The following is a 12,500-nucleotide window of genomic DNA, read 5'->3' as shown; positions in this document are numbered from 1 at the left end:
GACGTTCACTGACCCAGACAGCCGATGGTTCCGTCCAGGCCGATGTAGTTGAGGTCGGCTCTGGCAGCCTGCCGGTCCCGGGGGTCCTCCTGGGTCCAGTCCTGCATGTCGAACACCTTCTTCTGGCGATACTCGGCGTTGGAGTCAAAGTTGATCTTGGCGTCCATACACATCACTGCAGACGGGAGAGAGGTTATTATTATTCCTATTATTAGGGACCGAGCCAGCGACCGCTGGAGGTCCCTATTGTTTTTGCTCGATTTCTTACCTATTATTATTTTTAGGAACTTTGACTGCGTTTTCCCCCCTGAACATTTACGAAAACTCAATTTTATTTGGCAAAGTTGTCAGGCCTGGTGAAAAATGTGATATTCTATGCATCACTTATGGGTCGGCCACTAGGTGGCGCTACTATTAAGGAAATAGCGATGACTTTTTTGATACTTAATAACTCCCACATCATTTGTCGCACATTCAAAAAAACGTATATCCACGGGTTCGGTGAATCGAGCTCAATCTCCCCATATAAGCCCCGCCCACTTCCGCCCATAATTTCTCTTCACTACAGTGCGTCTGATTTGCACAAATCTTTTCACCTAGCACCCGGGGACCGCCCTGGTAAAAAAAGTCATTTGAACATTTTTGAAATTTTTAAAAATAAGCACGCTATAAAATTAAGACTTCCTGTAGATTTTTCGTCAAAAAAGGAAGTGGACCATTTCTCCACATTGGTATGTGCGATTGACACCAAACTTCATAGTTCACCATGTCTTCCTTAGGCATTGTGCACAGTCTTGAACAATTTGATGCCACCGCCACAAGGTGGCGCTCTTTAAAATTAAAACGTTTATATCTCTGCATAGGTATGTGTGATTTAAATGAAACTTGGTATGATGCTTCCCCCTGGCTCCCTGAGGCTCCCTTAAGAAGGACAAAAAAATACGCCACTAGGTGGCGCTCTTTTGGCAGAATAAATCACCGTGCGGAGACCGTAATAGTTATGAATATGAAATTCCCAGGGCACGTGAAGAGTAGTGCCTGAAGCTCACATACCAAAAATCCTGTTTGTCGTGTGTGTAGCGCCCCCTACAGGATAAAAAAACAGCAGCCCCGGCCCCACGTTTCACCGATATGTACGAAACTCGGTAGGCAAGTGTAACATGCCGGGACGTACAAAAAAGCCTCTTGGACCCCTACCCCAAACCCCACAGGAAGTCGGCCATTTTGATTTAAAGTTTCACTTTCGGCGAACTTGTCGCGTTGTATTTGAACGACCTCCTCGTAGGGAATTTATCGGATCTGCTTCAAAATTGGTCAGTACAGTCAAAAAATGGTGCTCATCAAAAGTTGTGCTATTTGTGACTGTACGTTAAAGGGCGTGTCCGTGGCGTTCCCTTAAAGTTGGCCAGGTTGAATCGAATGTAAAGCTGTGATGCTATTTCCGGCATTTAAGGGCTTCTGTTTTAACTAACTCCTCCTACAGATTTTATCAGACTGACTTCAAATTCGATCACTTCAATCTACACACATTGGTTATCAGAAGTTGTGCTATTTCTGACTGTATGTTTAACCGTGTGCCCGTGACGACGTGTCGAATTCCACCGATTGGCCATCAAACAGATAGTACTCATAACTTCAGCGTACGTGGTCCAATCTCAATGAAACTTCACGTGTTTGATAACAGTCCCACCCTGAACTTGTCTACATGACAATATTAAGACATAGTGATAGCGCCACCTACCAGCAACAGGAAGTAAGCGCTGCGTGGCGATTTTGAGCTGATTTACGTGAAATTTCATGTGTTGGTCCGCACGTGTAACGATGGCACGCAACGCGGCCGCAGCACGCCCCGAGTTGCGTGGAGTGCGAGGTCCCGCCCAACGCTGCTTGCAGCTTTAATTATTATTATTATTATTATTATTATTATTGGTTATTATTTTTATTATAGGTATTATTATTATTCCTATTTTTTACTCCTATTATTATACGTTATTATTTTTATTATTATGGGTTATCAGCAGACTGAGAGACAGTGAACCCCCTTCAGGAACAATGAGTCGGGTTTATTGTCCCACGAGTCATGTTTCTGATTGTTTGACAGATTACTGAACATCCTGAAGTCGTTCTGTCGTTTCTTCCTCCTACAGGAACAATAAGGTTTATTTTCCATCTATCAGGTTCTAGTGTTGTTTTTATGTTCCCTGTTAGACTTTAATAAAATAATTAATAAACAAATAAAAATAGGATTATTAACATCAGATGATGTAATACTAATTAATAAACAATAAATCATTAAATGAATATAGAGAACATGTGTCAGTAAAATTTAATATTGAATACATTCTGTCTTTAAACAGTTTTATTGTTCATATTGTTGGAAATGTTACATCAGACATTTTTAATAAAAACAAAGATTATAAGAACAAGTTTAAACTGTTAATAAAGTTTGTTCAAATTTTAAATAATATTGTCTATTATCCTTCTTATTGCTATTATTTGTTTTCTTAATCTTCTGATTAACTTTTTAGAAAAGCTTTTATCGAAAACACCATTTTATTTTATTGTCATTTTTATCTTTGTATTTTATTTTGAAATCTACCCTGTTTAGTCTGTCTGAACTGTCTGTCTGAACTGCTGTACAGATAAAGTTTGATTGATTGATTGATTGATTATGTATTAGAACTACTGTTACTGTGGCGTCTGATGTGGTTAGCGGTGTGAGCGTACCGATGCCAGACGAGTCCTCCACCATGGGGTTGATCTCCAACATGGAGGCGTCGTACTTCATGAACACGTTGTACAGTTTGATCATGTTCTCCGCCGCCTCGTTCACCAGCGCCGGCGGGAAGCCCATCGCCTCAGCGACCTGCAGAAACACAGCCAGCAGGTTAGCTTAGCATAAAGGCTGGAAACAGAGGGAACAGCTAGCCTGGGGAGGGAAGGAGGAAGCTGACCGAGGCTTGCTCAACTGTTATTGGAGCACAGAGTGAAAGAGGCGGGGCTTAAGACGGGTCAATCTTTAAACTTCCTGTTAGTGTTTGCTGGTGGGAATAAAGACGCTAACGGACTCAAACCGCTGAACCATCAGAACCAGGAGCCTCAAACTGCATCACTTCCTCCGAAATCTTTAAACTGCTTTAACACAGAGAAACACACACACACACACACACACACACACACACACACACACACACACACACACACACACACACACACACACACACACACACACACACACACTCTCACAGAGGACAGAAATAAAAGGAGTGAAGGAACATCAATGGAGCTCCATCTACTCACAATCAGCACCTCCACTGTCAGACATATCGAACCTCTCACTGACACACACACATTCAATATCCACACAGACAGACAGACAGACACAGACAGGCAGACAGACAGAGACAGACAGACAGGCAGACACACAGACAGACAGAGACAGACAGACAGACACACAGACAGAGACAGACAGGCAGACAGACAGAGACAGACAGGCAGACAGACACACAGACAGACAGAGACAGACAGACAGACACAAAGACAGAAAGACAGACAGACAGACACACAGACAGGTGGGCTGCCCTTCTCTGATTAGAGGACATTAACTCTGGTTTTATAGAGATGTCCCTGTCTGTGTCACTGTCCCTGTCTGTCTGTCTGTCTGTCTGTCTGTCTGTCAGCACTGGAGGTGGAGTCGGGTCCTGTGAAGATGGAGAACAGGTGAACTCCAGGTGTGACTCAACCCTGAGCTGTCTCACATACGGGACCAACAGAAAGTGAGGAGACAGATTGGACCTGGATCTTGTTAGAACTAGTTTTCCTCCTGAGAGATGAAGCACTCTCTCCTCTTCCTCGTCTTCGATCTGCTAACCACGCAGCTGGAACTGAGGCTCACTGCGTCTACTATTGATCCTACCTTGACAGCCTGCTCCATCTTAATGCCCTCCACGATGTCGATGGGTTCTTTCACAATGGCGTCTGGATTCTCTGCCGCCACGTCTTCGATGTTCACGCCCCCCTGCGAGCTGCCAATCAGCACGGGGCCCTGCGGGACCCGAGAGGGTTTCAGTTAGGACATCTGAGGAACTGCTGCCATCAGTTTCAGGTTGTGGTCTGAACAATTATTTACATTACATTCATTTTACAGTATCTAAAGCTCCAGGTTAGAATTATATTTATATATTATTATATATTAGAATTCATTCAGCCAATACAATGACTGACTTTATATTAATATTGGGTCCTTTTTACCCACCTGATGGTTATAAAGGCTATATATTTAGATATAGTGAGAACATAACTCTGTTCTAAACAAATCTAACTGACATCACTGTTGTTTATAACAACAACAAACAGTTCTGTCTGCACAAACAGACTCACAGAAATTAAAGACTAACAATTGTTCTGTATAAGAATCCAAAATAAATGATTATTATGGACCAATAATTTATCAGCTGCAATAATCTATAATAATATAGAGCTCCCATTATCGCCCCTGATATGAGATATGAGATATGATATATAGATATATATGAGAGGAACAGTTTCAGATTCACTGAGTCCAACGTCTGCACGCTCACACTGCATGCTGGGTACAAAATAAAAAGCTCTTCATGTCTCTGGATCTTGAAGAGGATCACAGTGTCCCTTTAATGAGAGGGTTTGTTCCTCAGAGGACTTTGTTTTGTCCTTACTCTGCTGTAGATGAACTCGTTATCTCTGTATGAGTGTGTATAATGCAGGATAATGATCATCTGTCTGTACTGCAGTACGGTCCTTGAACTGCTCACACAAACTAAAAGTGAACTGTTAAACTACAGACAGACGGTGTCTGAGGATGTCTGAGAATATAAACTGTAATCTTTATCTTCAGGCTGAATGAGGACTCACTGGATGTTTGACCTCTGACCTTCAGTCTCTGACACACAGTCTGCAGTGACACTCAGAGGCTGTGAACTGTGAGTCTGCCTCCTGCTGGACTCATTTTATATTGTTCTTCCTCTCAGCCAGCGCTGCACGCTGCGATAACAGCATCACACTGATATTATTCTGACAGACAATCAGTGAGATCATCTGTAACCAATAATAATAATAATAATAATAATAATAATAATAATAATGACATTTTACACTAATGTGTGTGATTCACTCTCTCTGACTGACCTGGTTCTCTCGTCTCATTGGTTAGTTTAATCAGCAGCTCCTTTCAATCAGTGCAGCTCAGGGTTCTCTACAAGTTTCATTTAATCTTTCACTCTACAGTTAATTTCCTTTAAACTAGACTATAGAACAGAACCACTCAGCTGTTACACCAGATGAAGATTCTGCTTCTGACTGAATAAAGAAATAAAGATCAAACAGTCTGATGGATCTTTATTCTTGGTGCAGTGCTGCCATCCAGTGGTGTGATTGTCTCTCTCCACCACCGTCACAAACAGCACACATATAAGACACTTCGGCCTGTTGCTAGGATACGTCACAGAGAGTGCAGCGCTGTAAACAAATACAGTAAACTGAGGAGCACCTTTACATTTTTATATTCAAAGCTTCATGATAAATTAAATCCCGGTGCAATATGGCGTCAGTGTGTGTGTGTGTGTCAGCAACCTGTAGGACCAATCACAGCCATTCTCTCACCTGGAAGGACCTCTCCATGGTGATGGCGAAGTAGTACTCTCTGCGCGGGTACCTGCGCTCACAGATGAACACCTGGTTACAGATACGACCCGCCTCCCCGGTCTGCTTGGTGTACAGCTTTCGACCAATCATCTGGGACGAAATGTCACGGGCCTCCTCTGGTCTGCGGGAGGAGGAAGAAGAGGAGGAGGAGGAGGAGGAGGAGGAGGAGACGCTGTGTAAACTGCTTCCTCATCAACTTTTGATCTATTTGACATCTCAAATAAATGATATACCTTAAACACTGCGACACTTACATGCAGATTCATTCACATGGTGAGTAACCATGTGAATGAATTCTGGCTGTTTACCCTACTGTTGTAGCTGTGAAAAAGGTCTAACAGGTGGAACAGGAAGTGGAACTAACTGCAGATTATTTGTTATTTGATGACTTACGAGTAGACGATCTTCACTCCTCCCTTCAGTCCGCCCTCGAACGTCCCCTTCCCTCTGCCGCCAGCCAGAACCTGAGCCTTCACCACCAGGTCCTTAGACTCTGTGACACACACACACACACACACACACACACACACATTAATATAACACATAATTAACTGTGATAGTGACAACAGAGACTGATGTCTTCTGTCTCACTGCAAATAAACTCACTAATTAATGATGGATTAATATTAATGCTTCACTCAGTGAATGTTTCAGCCTCATGTTCAGCTGTGTAGTGCTGACACCTTGTGGTCGCTCTGGTGTTACTTTAATGAGGAGAACGTTGAGACATATGCAGACCTGATGTATGTTGATATATTTTATATTATATTATATATATATATATATATATATATATATATATATATATATATATATATATATATAAAAATATAATATATAATATAATATAATATATTGTATTCTTTAATTGTGGTTCTGTTTAAATAATCATCTGGTTATAAACATAAACAACTCCAACTGGCGGCCTGGAGACAGCCGGACTGAACCTACTGAATGTTTCCTCACCTGTCAAATGACCTCAAGTAACAATCTCTAATTTAAAATTATCTGTGAGCCGACTTCACGCTGTGAGTTTTTGCCTTTATATTGTTCTCTGTTGTTTTATATTGTTTTGTGTTGTTTTGTGTTGTTCTATGTTGTTCTATGTTGTTTTATATTGTTTTATATTGTTCTATGTTGTTTTATATTGTTTTGTGTTGTTCTCTGTTGTTTTATATTGTTTTATGTTGTTTTATGTTGTTCTGTTGTTTTATATTGTTCTATGTTGTTCTATGTTGTTTTATATTGTTTTGTGTTGTTCTCTGTTGTTTTATATTGTTTTATGTTGTTCTGTTGTTTTATATTGTTCTATGTTGTTCTCTGTTGTTTTATATTGTTCTCTGTTGTTTTATATTGTTCTCTGTTGTTTTATATTGTTCTCTGTTGTTTTATATTGTTCTCTGTTGTTCTGTTGTTTTATATTGTTCTCTGTTGTTCTCTGTTGTTTTATATTGTTCTATGTTGTTTTATATTGTTCTCTATTGTTCTATGTTGTTTTATATTGTTCTATGTTGTTTTATATTGTTCTATGTTGTTTTATATTGTTCTCTGTTGTTTTATGTTGTTTTATATTGTTCTATGTTGTTTTATGTTGTTCTCTGTTGTTTTATATTGTTTTGTGTTGTTTTATATTGTTTTGTGTTGTTTTATATTGTTTTGTGTTGTTCTATATTGTTTTGTGTTGTTCTATATTGTTTTGTGTTGTTCTATATTGTTTTATATTGTTCTATGTTGTTTTATGTTGTTCTCTGTTGTTTTATATTGTTTTGTGTTGTTCTATATTGTTTTGTGTTGTTCTATATTGTTTTGTGTTGTTCTATGTTGTTTTATATTGTTCTCTATTGTTCTATGTTGTTTTATATTGTTCTATGTTGTTTTATATTGTTCTATGTTGTTTTATATTGTTTTGTGTTGTTTTATATTGTTTTGTGTTGTTCTATATTGTTTTGTGTTGTTCTATATTGTTTTGTGTTGTTCTATGTTGTTTTATATTGTTTTATGTTGTTCTATATTGTTTTGTGTTGTTCTATGTTGTTTTATATTGTTCTATGTTGTTTTATATTGTTCTATGTTGTTTTATATTGTTCTATGTTGTTTTATATTGTTTTGTGTTGTTTTATATTGTTTTGTGTTGTTCTATATTGTTTTGTGTTGTTCTATGTTGTTTTATATTGTTTTATGTTGTTCTATATTGTTTTGTGTTGTTCTATGTTGTTTTATATTGTTCTATGTTGTTTTATATTGTTTTGTGTTGTTTTATATTGTTTTGTGTTGTTCTATATTGTTTTGTGTTGTTCTATATTGTTTTGTGTTGTTCTATGTTGTTTTATATTGTTTTATGTTGTTCTATATTGTTCTAGTGTCATTTTGCTGCTTAGCTGTGCTGAACTTTGCTTTAGCATATTGCTAAGCATCTACTGCCTCAGGCTGGCAGATGTTGGACTGATGTTGTAATACTGAGGGACAGCAGAGACAAACTGTGTGAACATTAAACCCCATTTGAAGCCAGTACAAGTACAGTCGTAGGTGGGATACTGGTAACGCAGAAGCTAGCAGGTAGAGCGAACTCTAACAACTGATTGGTTGAAACTGGTAGTATTGTACGATGCATTGTTGTTGGAAGACTCTGAATGGAAGCAGATTTCTAATAGTTCTTCCCCTGTAACAGCTGACACCGCCCTCTCCTCCCAACTGGTCGAGACAGACGACCACCCACCTAGAGCCGGAGGATCTGTCCTAGGTTTCTGCCTTTTAACAGGCAGTTTTTCCTTGCCCTTGTCTCCAAGGTCTTGCTCATGGTGGTACTGTTGGGTCTCTGTAAATAATGTTATAAAGAGTTCGGTCTAGACCTGCTCTATTTGAAAAGTGTCCTGAGATAACTTCTGTTATGAATTGGCGCTATACAAAATTGAAATCTTTATATGTTCTGTTGAAATAATCAGTTAATGTGACGTGAACACGGCTCTCATTCTTCTGAGGCAGGCCATTAAATTATCTAAATAAAAAACGACAAAAATCTGCAAAAAACCACCGGCAACAGTCGATATATTAGTCCAACTCTAACACGGAGCAATGTGATCATTCCTGTGGTGTTTGTGTCACCTAAAGAAAACCAGTATTTCCTGTTTTAGCTCTGAGTTTTGTCCAATTCCTGAAGGAAATATCAGTTTAGCTGCTGAATGCTCTGAGAGCACGGAGAGGGAACCAGAACAGACAAACAGCGAGCTGAACCTGCTGATCATTCACCACCAGAGACACCTTCATACATTATCATATGTATTATATGTTACAGCAGCTTTAAGGGCTGAAACTGCTCACATGGCGGTCCAACTGTTGAACACTGGTGCGACCTCTCACTATGCTGGAATTATGTAAGTCGAGTGTCAACTGATAGCACTGAAGCAGGAGGCTAAGTTTAGACTGTCTTTACTGAACAACCTCGGCTTCAGCTGTTTAAAACCCGCTCACACAAAAGGTCACGAGGTATCACAAATAACTTCTCCTCACAAACTGTGGCTGCATCCAGACACACTCAATCTCCAGTACTGAGCTTTCTCGGAGGTAAATAAGTCTGATACTGATATTAACTGATTATCGGCTCTCCCTCCGGGCTCGGTGCGGCTCACCGATCTGTTTGGCCACTTCGTAGGCCTCCTCCGAGGAGCTGGCCACCATCCCAGTCGGCACGGAGATACCGGCCTCCTTCAACAGGCCCAGGCTCATGTACTCGTGGAGGGAGAGGTTCCTCTGCTGCTGCTGCAGGTGGGGGGGCAGCAGCTGGGACGCATGGCCTCCGAACAGACCGGAGGAACCACCGAGAACCTGGAGGGACGGGAGGAGCAACCAGAGCACAGGAGTTACTGCACAGAAGAACAATCACCTTCTCCTCGCTGTCCTTCAGGGCTCATTTTCTCTTCATGATGTACAAATATGTAAATTATAAACCTGAAGGTTGCACTTCTTGTTGACATGGCGACGTCCTTGGTTACCGTGGTAACAGTAAGTGCAGTTGAAGCAGCAACATTGTCAGAAATACAGAAGATTAACAAACTCACGTTGTTTAATAAAGATCAATAATCTATAAATAATAATTAATAAATAATAAAGTTTGAACTGTGTGCAGGAATGACCCCACCATCAACAATGACAACTACTATATTACTACAGCTGAGATAATAAAGACTATAAATTATATTAAAACATTTCATTTCAATCTGTCGGATTATAACTTCTAAGACATTCTATAATTAAAAAGAAAATACTGGTATTGTAGAGAATCTATATCTGGAATATTAAACATCTTATTGACACTTTTATTATTCTGTAAATACAAATTTAATTTAAATTGTTGATGGATTAATATTTTTACATTTTCTTTATAATTACTCTTTTTATTGTCCATTAAAAATATTAAATAATAAATTACCTATTTATATACTGACATTTATTTTTATTGTAGTTAGTTACTCATTAATGAAAACACTTTATTATGATTATTTCCGACATTAAAGTACAGCGAGAACCGACGGAGCAACGGAGGAAACGTCACTGAGGATATGAAACCAAAGTGTTTGAGTCAGCTGGACCTCAGAGACACGAGTCTGTCGGCTGTTTACTCAACAAACAACCTAATATGGTGCCTGTGTGAAGCTACTTACTCAAAAATACATACTCATTACTCTTTTCTAAAGTAATACTTTACTTGTTACTCCCTGCCAAAAGTAATTAGTTACACTGCTAGTTAGATTACTTTTCTGTTACTCTAATTCAGACTGATGAAGATTAAAATCCAGTTAGTATTATTTGTTAAAATCAAAGTAATGGAGTATTTCCAGCTGCTGAACACAAACTAGTTTCCTCCACGATTACATTCAAGGATGTGATTGGATTATTGATTTGAGTTTAAGTTATTATTATCATATTAGACAAATGATTATACATATTATACTATCAATTCATCTGTTGATCATTTTCTCGATTGTCAGAATATTGTTGATCAAACTGACGTCTTTAAATGTCTCATTCAGTCCACAACTCAGAGATATTCAGTTTACTGTCACAGTGGACTAAAGAAAAGAGGAAATCTTCACATTTGTGAAGCTGAAATCATTTTTACATTTCTTTCTGTAAGAAATGACTCAAAACGTGATCAATAGCTGACGTTTCATTGATTAATCAACTAATCGTTGCAGCTCCACATTTAGAATTAGCTTCATCTCAATAAACTAAAACATAACAATGCTGTCAAGAAGGAAATGAATCGTAGAAAGAGACGCCAGAGAAGATCTTTTAAAGTGTTTTATTTTATTGTTAGGTTTGAAGTCTTTATAGTTAATCATTGATCAAACTGGGATCATTATAAAGTCATTAATAAAAAGGAACAACCCTGAAGGTTTAAATATTCAGAAATATTAGAGTTATTTATACTAAAGGCTGTAAATATATATATCTATAGATATATATATATATATATATATATATATATATATATATATATATATATATATATATATATATATATTATAGGCTGTAAATACTAGGAAGAACTACATTATACTGCTCTTTGTCTTATTTTACTTTATCAAACTAATTGTAGCTTCTGTGATTTGCATATTGGTCATGTTGTGATTTCAATTCATCAATAAAATAAATAAAGTGTATTATTATAATTATGAACACAGACAAATAACACTAACTGTATTACTGTAACAATTTAAGATGTTATATCTGACTCTTTAACGCACCCTGAATCTGTGTGTTACATTAATATACTTCCCTCAGTGTTTATCTTGCACACTGTAATATTATTATTATATATTATTATATATCACTGTAATATATCACTAATATATCACTGATATATTATTATATATGCCATATTATTATATATCACTGATATATTATATATGTAATATTATTATATATCACTGATATATTATTATATATGTAATATTATTATTATATATTATTATATATCACTGTAATATATCACTGTAATATTATTATTATATATTATATATCACTGTAATATTATTATAATATATATTATTATATATCACTGATATATTATTATTATTATATATTATTATATATCACTGTAATATATCACTGTAATATTATTATTATATATCACTGTAATATTATTATTATATATTATATATCACTGTAATATTATTATTATATATTATATATCACTGTAATATTATTATTATATATTATTATATATCACTGATATATTATTATATATGTAATATTATTATATATCACTGATATATTATTATATATCACACTGAACAATATTTCACAGATAACTAACAGTTATATTGTCTCTCTTTATATCTTTCTTTGTGTTTCTCTGTTGTAGTGCACCGCTGTAGGAAGGGCTAATTCACTGTATGTGAACACTGATTATAATATTGTATGTTAGAATGATCTTAATCTCAGATATTGTTATTAAATAAATATATTAATATATATATTATTGACTATATTCACAGTTTAACCTCTCTGACCCGTCCTTCACTTTAACAGCAGCACACTGATGTTTGAACCTGTTTATACCTGCAGAATAACCACAGACAGGCAGACAGACAGGCAGACAGGCAGACACCTACTCTGTCCGCCATCAGGAGCAAAATGTGTCTCTGTCTCTGCTGTGTCTCTACTGTCTCTCTACTGTGTCTGTCTCTACTGTCTCTGCTGTCTCTCTACTGTGTCTCTGCTGTGTCTCTACTGTCTCTCTGCTGTGTCTCTACTGTGTCTCTGCTGTGTCTCTACTGTCTCTCTGCTGTGTCTCTACTGTCTCTGCTGTGTCTCTACTG

At 37.4% G+C, this 12,500-nt stretch overlaps 1 protein-coding gene across 1 annotated transcript in view; it reads right to left on the bottom strand.

Annotated features, from left to right (window-relative positions):
- sucla2 (succinate-CoA ligase ADP-forming subunit beta) overlaps positions 1-12,500 on the bottom strand; it is a 19,390-nt gene that overhangs the window by 4,453 nt on the left and 2,437 nt on the right. Inside the window, exons 2-7 of the mRNA XM_051402911.1 lie at positions 9,306-9,501; positions 6,073-6,172; positions 5,638-5,800; positions 3,917-4,045; positions 2,728-2,866; positions 14-175 (exon numbers count right to left, since the gene is read on the bottom strand). Coding sequence (XP_051258871.1) covers positions 14-175; positions 2,728-2,866; positions 3,917-4,045; positions 5,638-5,800; positions 6,073-6,172; positions 9,306-9,501 — 889 coding nt within the window. The remainder of the gene's footprint in view (positions 1-13; positions 176-2,727; positions 2,867-3,916; positions 4,046-5,637; positions 5,801-6,072; positions 6,173-9,305; positions 9,502-12,500) is intronic.

Source organism: Dicentrarchus labrax, unplaced genomic scaffold, assembly GCF_905237075.1.
Source record: "Dicentrarchus labrax unplaced genomic scaffold, dlabrax2021, whole genome shotgun sequence".
In the NCBI taxonomy this organism is placed as follows: Eukaryota; Metazoa; Chordata; class Actinopteri; family Moronidae; genus Dicentrarchus; species Dicentrarchus labrax.
This window is presented reverse-complemented; position numbering and strand designations above follow the sequence as displayed.